The sequence below is a fragment of the Rhincodon typus genome, chromosome 4 (genome assembly GCF_021869965.1).
Source record: "Rhincodon typus isolate 14 chromosome 4, sRhiTyp1.1, whole genome shotgun sequence".
Classification (NCBI taxonomy): domain Eukaryota; kingdom Metazoa; phylum Chordata; class Chondrichthyes; order Orectolobiformes; family Rhincodontidae; genus Rhincodon; species Rhincodon typus.
The window spans coordinates 87,254,619-87,278,203 of NC_063335.1; the positions used below are offsets into that span (position 1 = coordinate 87,254,619).

At 38.9% G+C, this 23,585-nt stretch overlaps 1 protein-coding gene across 1 annotated transcript; it reads right to left on the minus strand.

The window, feature by feature from the left end:
- Positions 1–132: 132 nt before the first annotated feature.
- mterf3 (mitochondrial transcription termination factor 3) lies at positions 133–13,290 on the minus strand. Its single transcript, XM_048595572.1, has 6 exons — positions 13,134–13,290; positions 11,877–12,066; positions 9,485–9,632; positions 6,816–6,887; positions 1,494–1,655; positions 133–593 (listed from the first exon to the last, which is right to left on the minus strand). Exons 2-6 carry the CDS (start codon positions 12,020–12,022, stop codon positions 399–401), a joined length of 723 nt encoding a protein of 240 aa, XP_048451529.1. The 5' UTR covers positions 12,023–12,066; positions 13,134–13,290; the 3' UTR covers positions 133–398.
- Positions 13,291–23,585: the final 10,295 nt, after the last annotated feature.

Sequence of the window (23,585 nt, forward strand, 5' to 3'; positions counted from 1 at the left end):
AATTCTTAGTCCAGTTACCATTAAAATATTCTTACCAAATCTGTAGCGTATTCACCCCTTGGCCCTGGAATCAATCCTGCTCATAATAAAGGATAAAGGTGGCAGATTTCTGGCAAGCAGTGACCACAGAAATTAGTTTTAGGAAAAAGTTAAATCCATTTCCCAGCGAGGATTTATTCAGAACATTGAAACCACACGCAAAATCTACAATCGCACTTAGAGAAATGTTACAACTTTTCTTTGGATTCGTTGTCAGATAGCTATATCATTGCTACTAAGCAAACCACCAGTCTGGAAATAGTTTATATAGTTATTGGAAATACAGGGAAAATAGTCATGACCCTAAATTTATTTATTCCTTTTGTAAGTCGGCACATATTGAAACTATTTAAGAGAATTTAAAGTGTCTTTTGGAATGCCTCAAAATCCAGCAGTGTGCCTTTTGCTATCTCTACACAGAATACTTCATCAGGTGTTGCAACCAAATTATCCAGTGAGATGTAGTTAGGCTGAGTTGGATCATATTGAGCTCGTCCCAAGTGTTCAAGAAACAGATGTCTGTCTTTTATTCTCAGAAACTTTGCATTAAAAACCTAAGGCAAGAATAAAGTTTTTTTTTTGATTAGGTGGGGAAAGTTAATTCTCAACATATGCAGTAATAAGAACAATAAGTAACAAGAACATTTCTCGATCACCTAAACACACATTCTTTCGTAATACCAAAGCCAAAAAGTGAAAATTCAAAATTAATGACTCTCAAAACTTCAGTTACAGTCACTAATGACAAAAAAGCTATTTATCCATATTAAACTAAGTAGGTAAAATATTTTGTTGAAAATTTGTAAGACTCTATACCACTGGTAGTGTTAAGATGTCAATGGTAGAGAGATGTGTTCCCTTATAATGTGGCAAGGAGAGGTTTTGGTTTTTGGCAAAGATTGGAAGGAAACTGAGGCATACAGGAGGTGAAGGAAGAGGGAAAAGAAAATAATAATTGTTCCTACATCAATATCGCACACAAGTCTAAGCAAAGAGAGAATGCTGGTCAGCCATCCAATCTCTCAAACTGGGGCAGAATGCAAACACAGACCCCGATAAGGATGAAGTGAAGGAATAGTAGGAATAGTAAGAATTTGTAGGAATAGTAGGCAGTTCTTAGGTTGCTTGCTATTATTTCATGCTCTCCCTCACTACAGTTAAAAATGCAGTAAAAATTAAAATGTAATATAGTCTTTATCATCAACACAGTATCATCAAATGAGATACCGCATGGGGTAATTCATTTCAAAGACAGCTTTGGTACAATTCAATTCAGCCATGTTGTGATAATGCCATTTTAATTTTAAAATAATCTCTCATTGTCTAAAGAGGAATCAATATTAATAAACCAATAAAGAACCACCCCAATCAAGATCCTGAATTCACTGGAATACTGTTAAGATTAGGACATACTGCATTTAATATAAGAAGGTGAAGAGAATGTCCATATTTACCTGAGGAAATTTTGTAATCAGGTGATGGGGGATTCCCATGGTATTGTGCAAGTAGTCAAACGTTCTAGTCACTTTTTTCTTACTAGCCAGGAGGAGTTTCGGGATGCTGATTACCATGTGCTGGATTTCATTATCACGAAATCCCAATTCAATCCGACAAACCTGGAAAACAACAAAATTGCCAGAGGGAGAGATTTGCAATGATAAAATTGGCACAACTGGATGGAAAACTAGCTACTGCAACCATTAGATAATAGTTAAAGTTAAATTGGTTCAATTTTGGTCCAAAAACAAAATACCACGGAAGCAAGAAATCTGAAATAAAACAGAAAATGCAGGAAATGCTCAGTTGTTCTGTGAGACCTGTTGACTATTTCCAGCATTTTCTATTTATACTTTAGTCTTTACTGTCACGTAACTGGACGTAATAGCTTTCCTTTTAAATAAGAACGGATTGTATACCAAATACTTTTGAAATACAAACTATAAAATGCATAATTTGGAATCCTAAACTTTTTAAAATGGAAATTGCCCTTGTGAACTTAATGTTGAAATCTCAGGATGCAGCAAGCTGCTTTCATTGCCAAACCGAACTTGCAATGGTGGTAGGGTTTCTCCTTAAGTGTCGGCACATTTTGCGATGATGGCACTGCAAAAATGAATAAATTTTGGGAGTTTCCGTCACTGATGGAGGAAAGACAATAAATAACCAAATCAGGATGGTGTGACTTTGAGGGAACTTGCAGCTAGTGCAAATGCTCTTACCCTTCTCAGTGGTAAAGATTGCAAGCTTGTTGAAGTGCTACAAATGTATCCTGCATATCCTGCTACTAAAGTGCTAGCATAAAAGGGTGAATCAGGAATTCAGTAGCAGGTGTTAATGAAATTGAAAGAGTTAAACTAATTAATGTCAAGCTGTTTGAAAACAAGTAATTATCTTGAACTTTGAAAGTTGTGGAAAGCAAGTGAGGGATCTTTTGCCACAGACTAAGCATAATTTGTTGTTTGGAAGATGTTGTTGGGCCATTGGCAACAGTACCACTGAAGATCACTGGAAAGTGGTTATGTGTTTTCTTATTTGAGTTGGTTATTGCTTGGTACTTACATGGCATAAATGCTAATTGTCACTTCTCAGACTAAGTCCAGATGTGGTTAGAATTTTGATTCATCACAACAGTGGTAAAATATGGACGATTAATTTTCAACTTCCATCACCTTATTTTAACATCAGAGGTTTTTCATGGACTTAGATGGTTTTAAAAAGGACAAACACTGATCTAAAACGGCTACAGATTAAGACAAGTTCAGGAAACCAACATGGAATAAACAAAAAATCGGCTGAACTGAAATTAGCATCTTACCTAAAGACAGTGAAATCAGTCCCACTGTGCCAGGCATCAAGAAACTCAAATCTCCTGTTTTAATATACTTGTACAAAAATTGCATATATTGGATAGGAAAAGGTTGGTTGTAACTATTCCAGCATGGAAAGACAATTGAGATGTCACTTGATGACATTTTTCATCACAAGTTGGCTGATGGTGAAGGGAACACAGGTTGTGGATGGGAGAATGTGCAGGCAGAAGAAACTAGAGGGAGCTAGTGTCTAAACACCTGCCAAATATCACCAATACCAACTGAATTTACTGGGAGTCTGCTCCGGAGTCTCTTATTCCTGCATGTGAGAGCATTCTCCATTAACCACTCCATTTACAAATAGATTCTGAGAAATAAATCCACAGACATGGAATGGAACAAATTTAGAGTCCACAGACAACATTAAAACCCTCACCCCTTTAGTCAATGGGCTCCAGGAAGAGGAAGTGGGAGATGGAGCTACAAGACACAACATGGCAAGAAGCAAATGAAGAACTTGGCTGTTGAGTCACTAAGCAGGAAATGATGTAGATGGGCAGGGAAGGAGAAAACACAAGCGACAGAGTGGAGTGTTACAGAGTGTTACATATAGCTAGTCCAGTTCAGTTTCTGATCAATGGTGATACCTAGAATGTTGATCCAGGTGATGGTAATGCCACTGAATGTCAAGACGCAATGGTTGGAGAAGGCCACTGCCTGGCATTTGTGTGGCACTTGTCAATCCAGGCATAGATATTGTCCGCTGAGATGACAGACCTCCAACAATAACAACTGTCTTCCTTTGCACCAGATATGACTTGAACCAGAAAGTTTTCTTCCTGATTCGCAGTGATTCCAAATTTTTCTCGGGCCCCTTGACACCACACTGTCAAATGCAACACTGATGTTAAGGGCAGTCACTCTCATCTCCTGTCTGGAGTTTAACTCCTTGGTCTATGTTTGAATGAGGTCAGGAGCTGCATGGTTGTGGTGGAACCCAAACTGGATGTCAGTAACCAGGTTATTGCTTTCAAGCAGCATTTGCTTAGCAATGACACCTTCCATCACTTTACTGATCAAGAGTAGACTGATGGGATAGCAACCAGGTGTGTTGGACTGGTCCTGCTTTGTGTGTACCGGACATACCGAGGCAATTGTCCACATTGCTAGATAAATGCCAGTGTTGTAGCTGGACTGGAACTGCTCGACCCAGGGAGCAGCTAATTCTAGAGCATAATGATTCAGTACTATTGCCAGAACATTATCAGGGCCCAAAGTCTTTGCAGTATACACTGCCTTCAGCCATTTATTAATATCACGTGGAATGAATCCAATTGGCTGAAGACTACCATAAGAGATGCTTGGAATTTCCAGAGGAGGCCCAGATGGCAGAATGGCTGAAGGGACCAAATGGCTAAGTGATCTACTCAAATGATCACACGCCGGCATTTGATAGTTTGACATTCTGGCCAAGTGGGCAACGACCTATGCAACTAGATTTTACAAAGAATTGGCTAAACAGTTTCTGTAAGCAAGGCCTGATGCAATGCAAAGAGGTCAAGGTTATTACAGGTCAAAAAAAAATTAAAATCAAAAACATTATGGAGAGACATTATTTTTGTGTATCCCAGTTTCGGTCCAACTTCTTGGTACCATAGAGTAATCATATCTTGGAAAGGGGATGGTACACCTCGGATGAGCTGGCCTAATCCAATTGGGTGCTGTGACCCCTGCCCTGTGACCCCATTGGCTGAAGCCAGAGAACATTCCAGAAGTGCTCGGAAAGGAGACATGAGAAGGGACATCTAGCAGCCATTCACTCAGCGAAGATTTGGCCGGCGAAGGCTCCGTGTAAGACCCACCTTTGCACCAAGATGACTCAATCGGGCAGCCCAATCAAATTCACCAGAGCAGCTAGTATATATATTTTTCAGGCAGGCAGCTAGTTTGGGGAAATGTTAACTTAATTTGTTGTGTAAGGGTTGTTTTTTTAACTTGAGTATTTTACTTAAAAAAAATGTTTCAACCACAGTCCTTTGATTCTCTCATACATAGCAGCACCTGGGTTATCACATTTTGTGAGTAATAGACTTCTCTAAGTATCTATATAAAATATTTCACAGGCAACATCGGGTGTACCTGAGTGGGCCTCAATAGGAACTGATCCTAAGTTGCTCCAAAGTCAAATCCAACAGCCTTCTATTCTCAAAACTCCAGCCTTAGCCTGTATTAAGAGGGCAGTTTCTCCACGTGACGGCCAGGATTCAGTCACGTGAATCCGGATAGAACAATTGGGCCACAAACCAGGTGTTTTGAATAGTGAGACAAACGAATAGCAGAATTTGAAGCTAGGTCAGTTAAGACTGTGGGTGAACTCTAGAGTCAGCCATGAGAAAGGCTAAGTCCTGGAGTTTCAGATGGGTGCGACACGCTTTTCCGATACACCTTAGACTTAGAGGGATAGAATAGGAATTTAGTGAAAGCTGGACCCCAATCCCAATCGACTCCCATATTCCTGCGACTAGAGACAGAAGGGGAGAATAAAGAGGCAAGGAAGCCAAATACAGGGTCAAGGGATCCATGAGGTGGCGCAAAACTAGATATTCAGGTCAGGATACAGAGAAGCTAGAGTAGGATCACGGACCCAGAGAGCGATAAAGCAGCTAATATAGGGCCAGGGACGCATGGGAGAACAAGAGAGGGAGAGAAATAAATTAAAAGGAAACACTCACATAATGCCCAGAGTGGGAGATGGTGCTAAGGAAGGACCTAAATAAGAAGTGGCCCAGGTAGGTTGCTCATTGCAGTGAGCAAATATCAGGTCTGGGACAAGCCGGACAGAAATGCTGGGAGACAACAATCATGTTAAGTAGGCTCACTGGGTGACGCATTAATGACACAAGCTCCTCAGACAAAATATTTTGCCATTCAAGATTAAAAACCATTTTAAATTGTCCAGAGAAACTGTCAACCTGGACAATGGCATAACCTGGGTAGCCTTATAGCAGACAGGGGGAGTATTGTAGTACAGTCTCACTCAAAGAATATCAACATGGGATGTTACAGTGCTATGTCACCAGTATCACCTTCTATATTGGGCCACACACACCCACCAGGATAGGCCTAACACGACTCGCAGACATACACAGAAGAGAGGGTGGAGATGAATTGCAAGTGAGGAATTCCGGCAGACTTGAGGGGAATATTTTGAGAAGTATGTTACAGGCATCAAACCCCTGCCTGAGAAGCTACAAATTCAGGTTCGATAGCCACCGACCACAGGACCTTCAACAAAATAGTGCAGCAAACCAAAAGATATATAAAAAAATTAGTCGCTACTTGGGGAGAGGATTTCTGGGACTAGGGCTTGAACATCCAGATACATCCATGAATCCGCCTCCTGTCACGCCTGGCTGTGTTGCTAATCCAATTCAAGCTAATATATCTCATCATCCTCACAGTAAAATTCATCCGGTGGAAGAAAGAACTACACAGAATCAAAGTATGGAGACAATGCTCAATTAATGACCTCAACAGATATATTTTACTGTCTTTTGTACATATCTATAAATATTCTTTTTAAATCTGAATTCACAAAAAGGTGGTACGAACTTGTCTGTATTTTTGATTTTACAATGTTTGAGATTTATATTGCATTTGAGAAAATGCTTAAGATTAGGACACGCTTTGCCTTGACTTTTGTAATGTTCAAGTTCTCGGTGTATGAGTTTAAGTTTACTCTTTTTACAGTAGCAATTTAGCATGTTTGTATACCAAAAGAGTTAGGGATTTTGGGCTGACTGTCTGAGACTGAGACTTGCTTGCCAGCAAAAGAGAATTGAACTTGAGTTGTGATCCTATTCGCTGATACTCATAGGAGCAAGAGGATCAATATCTCACAGACGACAGAGAGACCTAGAACCTTGTAAAAAATTTTTCCTCGAAAAACATTGCTATTCCACCTACTTTGAGATTTTCTTTGACGGGTTCCAAGCTGCCAGTCAACAATTTGGGAAGACGGGTGACCAGATCACGAGTCTAGCACAAAATAAAAGAAACTCAAATTAAAATTTAAGATAAAAAATGCAGATAATTTAAAAACAGAATTTATAGTCTCTGGAAAAATGTTAACATTCAGATAAAGATCCATTATCAGAGTCAAATCTGGTGAGAGATAAAGGTTGAGTAGAGACACATCATTACTTTTTCTTGATAGAATAGTTTCTTTCATTTAGAAAGAATGGATTCTATGATCTCATTCTCCATACAGTGCGGAAGCATGCCATTTGGCCCATCAACACCATACCGACCCTCCGAAGAGCATGGCACCCAGACGCACACACCCCAGCCTATTGCTGTAACCTTACATTCACTCTGGCCAATCCAGTTATTGTCTGGATTGTGGGAGAAAACTGGAGCACCCAGAGGAAGTCCATGCAGACACGAGGAGAATGTGCAAACTCCACACAGACAGTCATCTGAGACTGGAAATTAACCCAGGTCCCTGGCACCGTAAGGCAACAGTGCTAACCACTGGGCACCATGCTGCCCCTTGAAATCTTGCTCTAGATTATCATTGATTGTGTCCAATCAGTTGACTATGAATTAAATTGAACATAACACTTGCTGAATGTTTTCGGCATCTTTTGTTTTCGTCCTTAGATTCATTCTTTGTCCCTCTACTTGTGTCATTGTCCATCTCTCTCACCTTCGCTTTTCCTGTTCCCATCAACCATCCTTTCTACGTTTCTTTAGTTGCTTAAAACTAGTTGCATCTGTAACCTTATCCGGTTTTGAAGAAAGATTATCGACCAGAAATGTTACCTCTTTCTTTTTTTCCCATGGATGCTGATCTATGGAGAATTGCCAACATTTTCTTTGTTTTTTTCTTTTGAGTTGAACCTTGGCTTCTCAACATCCTCAACTGCATCACCATTAGCTGCTGAGCCTTGAAATGTTTTAATTTTATCTATAAACCCCTCTGCTTGTCCTCTTCCTTTCAGAATATTCTTCTATTTCTTTGACCAAACTTTTGATTTCAGTTGTATTTTCTCCATGTGGCACAACAATAAATTTGTTTGAAACACTGTGTAAAAGTCCCATGGGATATTTTCCTGTTTTAAAATGCACTATATAGTTGTTCCCTAAAAGAATACTGCAGGCCATCGTCTATGCTCTCTAGTATAGCAGAGGCAAACAGCATTACTGATGAAAAATAGTGCTAATCTATTTTCAACTGAAAAGGCATTTCAACATCTGAAAGATTCATGTAAGAGGGAGCTTGTAAAAAATTCAAATCTACTTTGATTTTACCACAAACAGCAGAACATAATCACTCTGTTAGCTGTACATTTACGATAAATCAATAGTAAGTTCTGCTACAGGACCATAAAGATCCACTTGCAGTTCCAACTTGATGGGCCATAACATCCGGGTGTAATTCCTTAATAAGGATTTTCCACATGATAAACTTTCTCTCAGCCGTGCTTTTGAGATGCCCTGAATTGCAAGGTGGGGGACAGTGGGTGGTAATAGTATTCACCTCTCAAATTGTTCTCACACATCAAGAAGGTGTTGGACAACTGCCGGGTGACATTTTCAGCTAGATTCATTTCACTAGATGGTGCTATGTGTGCGTGCAAAAGGGAGAGCATTAGCATTTTTTTCACCAATGCTGGTAATTTCAGGTTAATAGCTGAATAGCAAAACCTGAGACATTTTTGTGGATTAATAAATATTTCACCAAAGACTCAACAGAATTTCAGCAGGAATCTGTAACAAGGTGGATCATGGAAAAGGAAATTCTGCCTGTCTCCAGTGCAAAAACAGCATAATTTTGCCTTTTCACCTTGTCAACTATTCATAACATTGTATACTGCTGTCTCAACAAAAATATACACTTGTCTCATATAACTCTTACTTCTTACGAACGTAGTTAGGCTCAGTTTGTAGCACTCTCATGATGGAGTCAGAATGTTGTCAGCTCAAGGTCTATTCCAGAAAAGAAACACACCATATAAACTGGCAGACCAATGCAATACTAAGAAAGCTTTGTATAATCGAAAGTGTCACTCTTTGGTGACGCGTCAAACTGAGGGTAGTCTTCTTGTCTCAGTGATTTAGGTAGATATTAAAGATTCCAGGTGGAACTTGTGCACAACAGGGAATTTTTTTTAGTATACTGGTCAATCTTTCCAGACCACTAAAACTAAATTAATTGATCATCCATCACATTGTTGTTTATGGTATCTTGGTTGTGCAACCACCATAGTGCACTTCAAAGCAATTCATTTCAGGTGAAGTTTTTTGAAGCATGGTAAGATGCCAAGTAAAAACAAGGTTTTTCTTCTTTTAAATGCCAAAGTAATTAAGCATCACTTTAAAATCCACACTCCCCATTAATAGGCCATCCAATTAACAGTCTCATGCTATGCTTAACATTGATGATTGATGGTAATGATCAAAGACAAGATAAGTGGCATTAAGGTTGGTTATTCTGTGTCCATGACAGGATTACAGAAGCAGCAATTGCAGAAGGTTTCCTCACCCCACAGCATCAAGTCTCAACACGTACTGCTTCACTTCCCTCATAACAGCTCCACATACACAGTATTAAATTCATCACACAGCGTTACCTTTTGCACATTTAACCTCAGTTCTCTCTGGTAGAATGCCAGCCTATTGTCCAGTCTTTCCACACTGAAGTTTAACAAATAAGGGGCTCCTGACACCATCCTTGAAATGGCTTCTTTGCTGAATTTCTTTGATTGCAGGTACTGTATTCTAAAAGAAAATGAAAAACCACTGGCGTTGAATTGAGAAAAAGAGAAACAGATATTTAAAACCAAACATATCACCAAATATCTTGCATCCCTATTTGGATTTTACAAAGTGTTTTAGGATATAGGGGAACATATTATTTATCTAATTATTTAGTACGATGGCTGATGACCAAGGTCAGAAAACATGGAGTCAAGAGGTAGATGGCAGAGTTGATTACTTCTGGCTTCAAGACTAAATGCAGAGAGTGAGAGTAACTGGCAGTTATTCTGATTTGCAGACATGGGAAGTGATGTTCCATAAGGATCAGTGTTGGGTCTGCTGCTGTTCAAAATTTACATGAACAACTTGGACCTCAGAATCAAAAACATAATTTCTCAATTTCAAAGCAACAAGTTGGGGGAAGGTCCTTTCATAAACACCACTGAAGATGATGGGACAAATTAAGGAGGACAGTAATAAGCTTGTAGAATGGACAAATAATTAACAAAAGAAGTTCAATGCAGGTGATTAATGAATGTGAGATAGTTATTTTGCTAAAGCATAGGGAGGTCAATCAGTACTTCGAATGGCCATGTCTTAGTGGGAAGGTGGAACAAAGGAGTATTTCAGAATACAAATATACCTTAACACTAAAAGCTGCACCAGACGTCAGCAAGATCACAAAAATACAATCCAAGCACATAGTTTTATTTCTTGAGGGATAGAGTAGGCAAAGAAGGAACTGATGCTAGATCTAAATCCATGCTTATATACATATTGGAAAGATTGACAGGCTAGCCCTCTTTTCTCCATGAAGAAAAGAGGGTCATAGGGTGACATTATAAAGCTTTTTAAAATTTAAAACGTTTTGCTAGAGTGGTTACAGACAGCACGTTTCCACTTGTGAGAAAGAATATAACTTCAATCACCATGATAAGCACCAAGAATTCTAATAGGGAACTCAGTAGGAAGTTCTTTATCCAGAGTGGTGAGAATGTAGAAACTGCCACCAACTGGATAGTGCAAATACATTTAAAGGAAAGCTACAGAAGTAGATGATGGGAAAGGATTATGATGACAGATTTAGGTGAAGATAGGTGGGAAGGAGCTAGAGTAAAACATAGGCTCTGCCATTAATTGGGTTAATTGATTTGCTTCTGTCTGTGCCCTGCACCATATGTAATCCTACCAGAACACTGTCCTGACATAGTACATAGTTAATAAGTTGGCTTTTTAATGAACTTTATCTCAACAATTTTTGTAGCTTTAACAAAATGATCTTTTAATTATTTATCTAGGCTTCTTTAATAGCCTGTAAATAAAGCAGAATTATTATATCAATTTAACAGTAATACAATTCCTGCTACTCCCACTGTTAACTTGCATTTATATTGGTCCTTTAACATGGCACAATTGTCACAAAACATTTTAAACACTTATTTATAAGGAAAAACAATCAAGCCCAGGAAAAATTACGATAAGAGAGCTTTGCTCAAACTCATTTGACTCAAGGCGTTTTTAAGAAGAAAAAATGGAGATGGAAAGTTTAAGCCTGAGCTCCTGAGTGGTTAAAGACACAGCAATGATTAGGTTAGGACAGGGGAGACCGCTAGGACACTGGATCCAGAGGAACAGAGAGTCTCTAAGCTGGTTTATATTGCTAGAGAAGATGACAGGCATTGGAAAGGTAAAAGAGGAATAAATCATAATTTTAAATTTGAGTCAGAGGGGCTGGGATCCAAGATGTTTATGAGGAGAAGAGATGACAGGAGATCAGGACTTGGTATAGGAATGGGTACAACATTCTGCCTAAGCTAAAGTCTAGCAGGTGAAGAATAGAGGTTCTTTGGAATAGATTAGTTTGGAAATAACAAAGACATGTATGAAGTTCTCAGCAACAGATACATTCATAGTACTGGACTCAATAGGCTGAATCGTGTCCTCCCATGCTGGAATGACTATGACTCTATGTCTATCCACATTAATCTTTAAACTGTAGACCAAGTCTTGCAGTCTTCCACTATTTTGTTTTACAAGCATTTAGAAACTACAGTTAAATACTTCAGCTTTTGTTCCCTATCTTCAGATAGCATTTCCCCATTGACATTAATTGGGCCAATACATCTTTTCACCTATCATTTATTCTTGCCATACTTGAAGTTGTTCCGTTTTATGCTTCCATCTAGATTTCCCTTCTGATTTCTCTATGCCACCAGTTTCTTGGTATTTCTTAAGCTAGATAGATATCAAGATCCCTCACATTACCTCATTTGTAGATTCTCCATATCCTCAGTCAAAATGAAGGGGTTTCTTGTGAGGAATGCTCCAAGCAGATGATCATCTACTCCTACGTCTTTTAGGAACAGAAGTCTCTCTTTTACATCTCTGTTAAAATCCAGTCGTAGCAGCATATTGGCCACATTTGGTCGCCTTTCTAGTTTAGACAGATCTACACCTGTAAGATAAGATTTACAATAAAATGCATCGTGACACAGCGCAATGTCAAATCACTATGTCTTAATGGCTGCTATTTGTTTTCTGGCTGCAACAATTAGTAATAAAACAAAGGCATTATGTTTTTATACAGATGAACTGTATACTTTTGTACACGGCAATGCTAGTGGTCGCAGAATTCTAACAAAAATCTGTGCACATGTGGAGTTCTAAAGAAAATGGTATGCACTAGCAGACAGGGAATGATCTATGTGACCTAGCAGATGAAGAAATAAGTAACATCAAAGTGAATGATGAGTGTTTCTTATTTCAATTTTCCCCACAAGTCTCAAAAAGCTTATGATGAGTACCATCAGGCTTTAATAAAGGCCAATAGAATCCTTGAATACATTGCATGTATATGCTAATGTTGAACAAAATCACTATAACATCCTTCCACAAGAATGTGGTTAGGCTTCATTTAGAACATCATGTCTGGCTCTAGCCCTGTTATATGATGGGAGATTTACAGGCACTTAAAAAAGGTCAGAGGAAGGCCATGAAAATAACATCTACTTTGAAAACTCTTAGCTATTGGGATAGAATTAGAGAGCAGAGATTTTTCTCATCCTAAAGACTGGACTTGGGAGAGATTTGAAAGGAGTATTAAAAATAATGAAAGAGTTAATCAAATAAGCACAGAACTAGCTTAGATCGCAAGAGTTCTTTTTTCTTTAGGATCATCAACCTCATTTTCTCTTCATCAGTGCTCTCCAGCTCTTTTCCTGTGTTTTTGCACCTTTTCAGAGTTGCTCACCATTTGGAATCATAATTCTTAATAACACCATGTTTGTATTGGAAATACTCAGTAGACTGACTTTCCTTCTCTTTCCTGTCATTTCAGACATCTGTCACCAACAAGGATTCAATTCTTGAGTGGAAGTTAAATAAAAGAAAATTAACCATGAAGCTTGGGCACATAAAGATAACAGGCGTAGGTGAGTAAGAGTCAGCTAGGAGAATCTGCTGCATCAATACCCGTAAAGCACTGTAATTATTTAGATTTACTTTCATAGAATTATTACATACCTAGAAGCACCAGGTTGGTTAGGGTCTCTGACTGGTCAACATAGTCACGCAAGGTAAATGAGGTAAGAGGGAATGAAGGACTTGTCTCAATTTGCAAAGCTGCTTCTTCGGATATTTCATCAAATGGAGAATGAGGTAGAACAACATCTAATTCTGAGATTTAAATAAAAATATTAAATTAGCTGATTTACAATTCCAGCACAGAACAGATTAAAAGTCTTCTTCACACTTAACTCTTTTAACCACTCATGCATTATATTTCATAGGATATACGGCACAGAAACTAGTCATTTGGGTTAACCAGTCAGTGCCAGTAGTTCTGAAGAAGAGTCATACTAGACTCAAAACGTTAATTCTCTTTCTCTCTCCATACATGCTACCAGACCTGCTGAGTTTCTCCAATATTGTCTGTGTTTGTTTCATGCCAGTGGTTCTGCTCAACTTGAACCTTCTCACCTTTTCTCACCCGAACTATTCAACCCTTCACTCCCTTCTCCCTCATCTGCTTGTTTACCTGCACCTTAAATTCTTAACTATAGGCTTTAACTAATTCCTGTGGTAGTGAGTTTCACATTTTTTCTACATTTTAGGTAAATTAGTTACTTTTGAATTCCCTACTGGATTTTGCAGTGACAGCCTACTTTGACAGCCTCTGGTTATGCTCTTCCCCACATGAAGCAACATTCTTAAGCGCTCTATCAAAATCTTTAGTAATTTTAAAGGTCTCTTTTCAACCTTTTGACCAAGAATAACAGACCCCATTTGTTAATCCTTTCCTGATATGCATATCCACACATTTATGGTATCATCCTTATAAATCTTCTCTGCATTCTTAACAATGCAACTCCAGTTTTCTCTGATAAGACACTTCCAAGTACCGACCCAATATCTCATCTGTCTCTGTGTCATACATTGTTCATAATGCTCCTATAAAGTGCCATTTCATTACATTACAGATGTTATACAAGTTGTTGCTGTATAGCATTTTAATAATAATACTTTACAGACAACCTGAACTATATTCAGCACCGAGTACAGTCTAAGCAAGGTTTGATACAGGTTTAGCATAGTCATGAAGTTTTCAATTCTATCTCTCTTGAAATAAAGACTAGTGTTTGGTGTGCTTTATGTTTAATGGCCTAGCTAGCTTTTGGCACAACTTTTAGCAATTGGTGTATTTATTCTCCCTGGAGCTCTTTATACCTCCACCTCACATGGACTTTACTTCCAAGCAATAATGACCTCCCTACATTTCCTAGAAAATATAGTCTCTCATAGTTATCTGCGTTGCAATTCATTTGCCAATTATTTTTCCGCTCTGCAAGTTTACTAATGCCCTTCCGTAATTTGTTGGCTGCCTTCCTCAGAATTGACCTTCCGTTCTCCCTTACTCCTGCCCGAAGTAGTGTCATCCACAAATTGATAATTTGTTTTTGATTCTAGAGCTGCTCATTTCCAGTTTTCATTTCAGATTTCCAGCATCCACAATATCTTGCTTTTGTGATCTGCTGACCTTCTTCTTTCCTAACAATCATTAGGCACTTTATTTGTAGTCAATGTTGCAGAACTCCTCAGTTTCAACGTGATGCTTAACACCACTCCAAAGTAAGACTTGTAAGTATGTCACCAGGAAACTCCATTATGAGATATGTATAGCCCCATTGAATGTTACTAAGAAATCAATGTAATTTCTTTCAGCTTGAAAGAAGTACAATGTAGTGCATCACTCATTCATACAATTTAGGGACATTACAAGTATCACACACGATTCATGTATTTTGTAATGTTGCCACCTTATGTGTGTGGACTGCAAAGGTTCGGTCTGTAGTTTGAACTCATTCACATCACAACTACATGGAAGAGTTAGTAATACATATCTAAATTCCAGGTGAAAACAGGCTAAGCGGAGGCTCGGGGACCGCTTTGCAGAACACCTACACTCGGTTCGCAATAAACAACTGCACCTCCCAATAGCGAACCATTTCAACTCCCCCTCCCATTCCTCAGACGACATGTCCATCCTGGGCCTCCTGCAGTGCCACAACGATGCCACCCGAAGGTTGCAGGAACAGCAACTCATATTCCGCTTGGGAACCCTGCAGCCCAATGGTATCAATGTGGATTTCACAAGTTTCAAAATCTCCCCTCCCCCTACCGCATCCCAAAACCAGTCCAGCTCGTCCCTGCCTCCCTAACCTGTTCTTCCTCCCACCTATCCCCTCCTCCCACCTCAAGCCGCACCTCCATCTCCTACCGACCAACCTCATCCCGCCCCCTTGACCTGTCCGTCCTCCCTGGACTGACCTATCCCCTTCCTAACTCCCTACCTACACTCACCTTTACTGGCTCCATCCCCGCCTCTTCGACCTGTTTGTTTCCTCTCCACCTATCCTCTCCTCTATCCCTCTTCTATCCGCCTCCCACTCTCTCCCTATTTATTTCAAAACCCCCTTCCCCTCCCCCTTTTCTGATGAAGGGTCTAGGCCCGAAACGTCAGCCTCTCTGCTCCTATGATGCTGCTTGGCCTGCAGTGTTCATCCAGCCCTGCACCTTGTTGTCTCGGATTCTCCAGCATCTGCAGTTCCTACTATCTCTGGAAATTAGTAGTGTTTGTGTGAATATTTGATTGAGAGCTCATCTCTGGGTAAAATACAACACCAATGTTGCAAGCCATCTGTTTCAGCTTCAGGCTATTGATGGATGGAAGCGGTGGTGAAGGAAATCGAGTTTGAGATGGGGATTAAAGTCACTTGATCAAATTATTTGTTCTGCGGAATGTCAGAAACCAGACACAAGACCAAAGATGTACTTGGGGCCCCGTAGAAGCAGGGAGGAGTGGAGGGTATATTTCACCTTCCAAAGGGCAATTCTCCTGCTCCTTGGAACAATATACCAACTCTAATTCGAACTTTGGATGGTTTCAGTGCACTCAGTTGGATAATTGTGCTGGAACTGTGGGCAGATTCCAATCTAGTCTACCAGCTGGAGTTACCAGCTGCAATTGACCATCTGACTACACCTCCTGACCCAACCTGACTACTTCCCTTCTCCCCTCCCCATGTTGAAACAGACTTGACCCGACTACCTGCTCTCCCCTCATTCCCCTCAAACTACCACCCATCTCACCCACTTACTGACCACTTATCCACTCATCAACCTCACCACCTCTCCTACACAGACATCTCAGCCTCCCTAACTTACCTAACCCATCAATCTATCCATTCATTCACCCATCCATTTGCAAACATTAAAAGACTGGACATTTTATAGTCATCATATAGCAGCTAGCACCATAAAAATGACACATGTCCTGTCTTCTCTCAATGACCAGTACCATCACTGGATCCCCCATTGTCAATATCCTGCAGTTTACCATTAACTAGAAACTGAACTGGACTAACCATCTAAATACTGTGGCTAGGTAAGTGGCTAGGAATCCTGCAGTGAGTAACTCCCCTCGAAGCCTGTCCACCATTTATACAGTACGAGTCTGGAGTGTGATGGAATACTCCCCAGTTGCTTGGTTGAGTGCAGCACCAACAACACTGAAGAAGTTTGACACCATCTAGGACAAAGTGGCCCGCTTGATTGGCTCCATGTTCACTATCCTCAACATTTGCTGTCTTCATCAGCAACACAGTGGCAGCGGTGTGCATCATCTTCACGATGTATTTCAGTAACTCACCAAGGCACATCTGGGTGCGCCTTCCAAACCCACAATCTCTACCTCCTGAAAGGACAAGACCAGCCGAGGCATAGGAACAGAACCACCTGCAAGCTCCCCTCTCACCAGGCAAATAGCCTGATCGAGAGAGAGTGCAGGAATCAGGAGAGATAACTTAGAGCTGGATCCTATCAGTGTACATACGGAAATTGACTTGCTGCCAATCGTTAAGAAATAGGAAGTGACCAAGAATTGATATTTGAGCGACATCAGACTCTGTGTCATAATACTCTTAATGATTAGACAAATGCTGATATCAATGTGAATAATATTTCTTTTAAATGGGTTAGTTTGAAATTTTGGAATGACTTGGCATCTATATTAATTACTATAATTAAATGAATCACAGTAGGAAGAACTTCGGAAGGCATGTGAGATTCATAATTAATGGTTAGTGTGACATAGTGGTTTACAGTCCTGAAAGATGAGTTAAAGGGTGTAGTAACAGTGGGGAATTCTTTATGGTTTATATTAGACTAGGAATTCTCTAATAATTGATATTTGCAGGAGTGCATGATGGCTGTATTTAATTCTGTGAGGATGATACAAACTGGTGGCCAGTACTGTAAAGACAATTGTTATAAAAGGTGAAGAATAAGACTCAAAGAATACCACAGGAAAGATAATTCCTGCCCCCCTCTCAAAAACACCATACAATGTAAATCCAGTCTCCAAATCTGAGCATCTTTGTTCCTCTAGTCATTTTGCTTACTCTGCAAGATTGACATTACAGATTATAATTTACTGTTACCAGAAGATTGCTTTAGTCACAAAACTGGTGGTTGCATATTTTAAATGGGGCCTTTAGAAGTTGGGCATTTCACTAGAAAGTGTAGAGGGAACTTTAACCTTCTCTGATCTGCGTTTTTAGTTTCCTTTTATATTCACTAAAGCAGCTTTGTTTTAATGTTTACTGCATTCAGAAACAAAACTGCAATTTAACAGACCATACAATGAATTGAATATCGATTCTTTATACCTGTGACCTGGTCCAAGTATATTTCAGTCGGTTAGACATAATGGACTGGACTTTGTGATCAGGATGAATGGGTGATGCGTGCTGTCCATTGCACGTACAACTGTCCTGGATTGTACCTTAGCCTTTAATTCTCATAAATTTGTTAATTTCAATGCAGCATCCTCTATGGGAAATTTGGATTACGTGTAAATGAGTGTCTCTTCAATCAATTCAATTGAAATGTCCTTATTGGGAGCTTAAACCAGAAAGTCTAAGTGAAAATACATAATTGAATACAAGATCATGGAAAGGAAGTAAAACAAATAGGGAGGAAATTAGAATTAAGAGAGATGTGATTTTAAAAAAAAAAGTAACAAAAGTAACTTGAAGGATTTGTGTCCGAGAAGCAGTAATTAAGACTGATTACACTGTTAATGGTTAACTTGCATTAGAATGGACGAGTCCTTTTTTTCAAACTATAGTATCAGTGGATATCTAATGGGTAAGCAGCACATCCTTGAGTCCTTCATGTGTTGGAACACTGAATCTTTCTAAAGTATACTGGTATAACAAAACTTGAGAAACAGGACAAGTCCTGCAGCAGTTTCCTGTGATTTTACCACATTGATTCCCCCCCACTGCCCCATCGCTTACCTTTTGGCTAATTCAGCAGTTCCCTCCAAAAGGAGACACTGCAGGTCTCCTACTGTCTACTTCCATAAAATTTTCCCCAAGGATTTGAAAACCGGTTACAATACATAACAACACTTTTGGAAAAATGTAAATACTGCTTTGTTATTCCATTACCCACATCAGTGAGGATATTCGCTTAAAATTTTTTTTAAAATCCTTTAATCCTTACTTATTTTTCCTAAAGCCAAGTGCATACAGATAGAAGAAATGTTGATAAGTCTTAATGCTAGCATTAAGAGGAATTCTGGGTATTCCTGAGAGAAAATGTATTTAATATAAAATCTCTTATCAGAATCACAAAACATATGCAGTCAGCAATAATGGACACTCACCAATTTCTGATTTTAAATTTATTTCCATTGAGTCTGCTAGGACGAAGTTCTGTGATTTTCTTTTCTCAGTATCTTTCTTGACCTTGGGATTGCACTTGCAATTGTGTAATAGGCAATAAATAAAAATAAAGTGCTGGAGAACTCAGCAGGTCTGGCAGCATCTGTGAAGAGAGAAACAGAATTAACATTAGGAGTCCATAATGACTCATCAGTAAGTAAATAAATTTGGTTTTGGCTGAGTTTGAGACATATTAAAACTATTCTGCATGATAATGGCTACTCTGATCAAATCATTACTCGCTGTATATCAAGCAAACTCGTGGAAAGGCTCAGTGGGGAGCGTCTCAATAATTTGAGCTTCAGGTGAAGCTAGCTGTGTCACGCTGCTATTTTTCAGTAAATACACAAGTAGCATTCTCCATAGACAGGATGCTGCTGTCAAGCCAAAAGGGTGTTCTGACAACTGCACAATTAAGAATTAGAATTTGAATTAGGTTTATTGTCACGTGTACTCAAGTACAGGAGTACAGTGATTGGTTTACAATAATGCCCCTTACGGTTCCAACTTAGGTACAAACCTTCGATACAAAATAGAGAAATAAAGAAAACAAAGTTAAATGATGTTGTGTTTGAGTCTCAGTGCCAGTACTTACGTCGACCATACATCCCATTAACTCGCAGAATATACCAAACAACACATCCCTTTGGTAGTGTGCCAAATGTGTATAATCCATCCTGTGCCTGCAAAACTCAATGTAGTGTCAAACCACAGATGTGATTCTACTATTGTACAAAATTTACTGAATAATTCTGACTGCACTGAGCTTTGCACTGGAAACCAATCTAAAATCATTGTTCAGGCTTGCAGTGTGATTTATTTGCATGTGCCTGAAGTCTCATTTATTTCACACAGGGTCTTGATCTTTGTAGGAAAATATAAAAAGTCCACAGATGGTCCTTTTCCCCCATGATAAAAAGGTGCAATGGTGACATCCAATCCCTACTGCATCCCGTGGCAACACCCTGATCGATCAGAGTAAACGTGCCTGTTTTTTGAATGGAATCAATTAATTTACAGTTTGTTGTTCCACTGCCTCTGATGAGCAGTGCTTGTAATTTTTTTTTGTTTTGTTTAACTAGAAACACTGTAATTTGGTGGTGGAGAGGAAAAAAGTAAAACAGGTCATTGAAGGGGAGGCGATGGCCTAGTGGTATTATCGATGGACTGCTAATCCAGAGACCCAGATAATGTTCTGGGGACCTGGGTTCAAATCTCGCCACGGCAGACGGTGGTATTTGAATTCAATAAATATCTGGAACTAAGAGTCTAATGATGACCGTGAATCCATTGTCGATTGTTGGAAAAACCCATCTGGTTCACTAATGTCCTTCAGGGAAGGAAACTGCCATCCTTACCTGGTCTGGCCTACATATGACTCCAGACCCACAGCAATGTGTTTGACTCTTAACTGCCCTCTGGGCAATTAGGCTGCCTGGCCAGCAACGCCCTCATCACATGAATGAATCAAGAAAAAAAAAATTTATGGTGGTTTAAAAAACATTCAGAGGTGCATAAAAACCTTTCCGGATAGAAAAAGAAAAAGGTAAGGAAAAAAAGACACAGTTAAGAGTAGGGCCTGTTGTGATACAGTTGTAGTGTCCCTACCTTTGAGCCAGAAGACCTGGGTTTCTATCTCACCTGCTTCAGAGATGCACCATGACATGTCCGAACAGATTGGTCAAAAATATCTAAGACAGTTGATGTTTTTGTTTCGTCTCCATGCCAACCATAGTCAAATGATAACCACCTGCTTGTCATGCTCCATACATTTCTTTTTCTTCTTAAAGATGGTTTTCCTGTGTTTCAGTCCTCAACCCTGCAGGACAAAAGGCTTTAAATTTTTGACTCTTTTGAGCAATGCTTAAAATAGTTTTAACCATTTTTTAACCCACCAACCTTTATATAATTCCATTGATAACTTTAAGGGTCCAGCCAAAATTGATGAGCACAATGAACAGGAGTACAACTTTTACGTTGGCTCTAAATGCCGTGAAATGCTTATGCATACAAAGCCAAGTGAGTAATGCAAACTTTTGTGAAGGGTAGCCATCCATTTTTTTTTCACAGAATTATTGTGGTCTTTCTGCTTCTTTATTAGGTGAAGGAAGCTTTGAAGTCTTGCACCTGAATGCAGCTGACAAGAGTGTAACTAAACGAAAAAAAGTCTCTGCTAAAAGTAAAGTCAGTAATGGCCTCAGCAGGAAGTAAGGTGGTTTCAGAGAGAAGGAGATTGCCTTGCACAAGGAAATTTGGAGCTGGATCCAAAAGCATTTGGAATGCCAGTGAGCACGAGGAAAAGACTGAGTTTGGAATAATTGTTTCAGTAGCCAAGGGACGGACAGCACTTGAAGACTAAGCAGTTTCACTGTTTTGCTATAGATAGCAATTCATAGGCTTACATTATGGTAAAATGTTTCTGCATTAGATCTTGCATTTTTTAAAAAAAGTATGAAAAGTAAAGAAAAAATGCTGGAAGCCTTTTTGTATTTTTATTAAAAAAATTAAGTTTTTGCAGATTTTTTTTGCATTGATATGACTGAATACAGCGTTAACAAAACATTGACCTCAATTTAGTTAGCATGTAAAGTTAAAAAGCAATATTTCATAAAGCACATGTTTAATGCACTTTCTGACTAGTATCTGCTGCAAATTATCTTTCTGCACATTTCCTGTGTATTAAAGTCATACCATTTTGAATAGAGCATGCTTCACTTGTACATATTGATTGTACAAATTGCCGTAGTGACTGATTGCAAATTTCATTGACCAAACTTGCTTAATACTGCTTGGTTTATGAAGGTACAACCCTTGCTGACTACTTAAATGATTTTATGAGTTTAATTCCTGATTGACTGACTATTTTTCCCCCGAAAATAATTTTTAATTCTTTAAACATCCCACCTATTTTTATCCAACATATAATATATACACAATAAAATTGAAAGAGGTATACAGTGCAAATCAGTTACTGCCAAATGCTTGAATCTGGCTTAAAGGAGAAATCCTAGGTTGGTTGTCTGTGCGTTAGTGTTTAATAATTGATATATACCATTGTATAATCTTGTCAATATTTTGAAGGGAATTTAATAAATATTATCCTTGCTCCATCTTTCATAAGAGCAAGTTTATGGTTGACATTAGCTTGCCACCTCTGTTATAATGAGCAAAATGAGACACAATTCAAAGCCAAGTGGTAAGGATTACTAATTTTTGTTTTTAGGCCAATCATTTTGTAAGTTTCATATGCAGTGAGAATAATCTTACAGAATACCTGTTTGGTGAAACGCAGGACAATGCAGAATCTAGATTTGCCACCATTCTGTGTTTGTAAAATGATAATTCAGATCTGAGATCCCATGTACGTTTGAACTACTGAGTGATACAGTACACTATCAAATGCCCAAACACTGTCCTTTTGTTGCAGTATGCACAGTGTCACTTGTACAGTGATCCTCTGTATCATAAAGTGAAATTTCTTACAGAAACTGTGACATGTCTTTTCTCAGGAAACTGTTACATTTGTGATACTAACAAATTGGTTCCAAATAAAACACTTGGGGAATAAAAAGATCTCTGTCTGATTTTTAAGAATATTTTGCATTTAAAACTAATGAATGATTTAAAGGTGCCTTGTATGCTATGGGTGTGCTATCTGAGCTGATCATGGACAATTAATTGTGTCTTTAATATGTTGTGTTAACTTAGGAGCAAGAAACTTTTAGTGAAAACAGGAGGGACCTGCAAGTTATTCAGGAATAGTATTGCCAACTTGTCCTGTCAAGAGACTTGGTCTAACTTAACATGGTGACTGTCTTTGGGTTGGCTATCTGCCCAAGCATGACATTGAAACAATATGTAGCATAGTCTAATAAATGAGGACTCTGGTACTTTAATTCTAGTTAATGAACATCACCTTTGTTGTGTTCTCAATGGAAAATTGATCCTCTAGGGCAATGCTCACTGTAAATGAGATGTTTTGATTTGGAGTTGAGTGCAATATCTAAGGTTTTGGGAAGAAGCAGCTATGGAAGGCTGGGAAATTGAGATTGTCAGGGAGGAAAATGGTGAAGATTTGAGCAATGATGGTTACTTGGGGTAGACATGTATGTGGGCTGGGAAATATGGTAAATAATTGATGGGGTAGAGAGTCAAAAGCACTAACGTTCTATTTTTGTATGTTAATTTTTCTCATGAAAATCCATTTTAAGAAAATAGTGAAGCCTTCAGACCATTTGATTTTTTTAAAGGCAGAAACTTGAATTGACATTGGTTGTAGTAAATGTAATCATATGTACAATCCTAATAATGGGGAAAACAGCTTGATGGGGTGAAATGATGTATGTTGGTCTGAAAGAGTTAATACGGAGGAGTGCTAATAAACACCACCCAGTATGATAATGTCATATGCAGTTGTGGAGAGAGCAACTTAGGATCTCTGAGGAGTAAGACCTAACATCCAGGTCCTCGTCACTGTCTCTGTAACAATATCTTTGTTATCAATGTAACCTGTAAGGACTTGGCGCTAGCGTGCACTAAATTATCATTCAATGCAAAAGACTCTTCTAGTTAGTCAGTTAGCAGTTTTTCTCTACCATACTAGACAAGCAGGCCCTATAGAACCCTATACTGAAAGAGAATAATGGCAGCAAACTTCATACATGGTGAGGTGCAGACTCATTCAGTT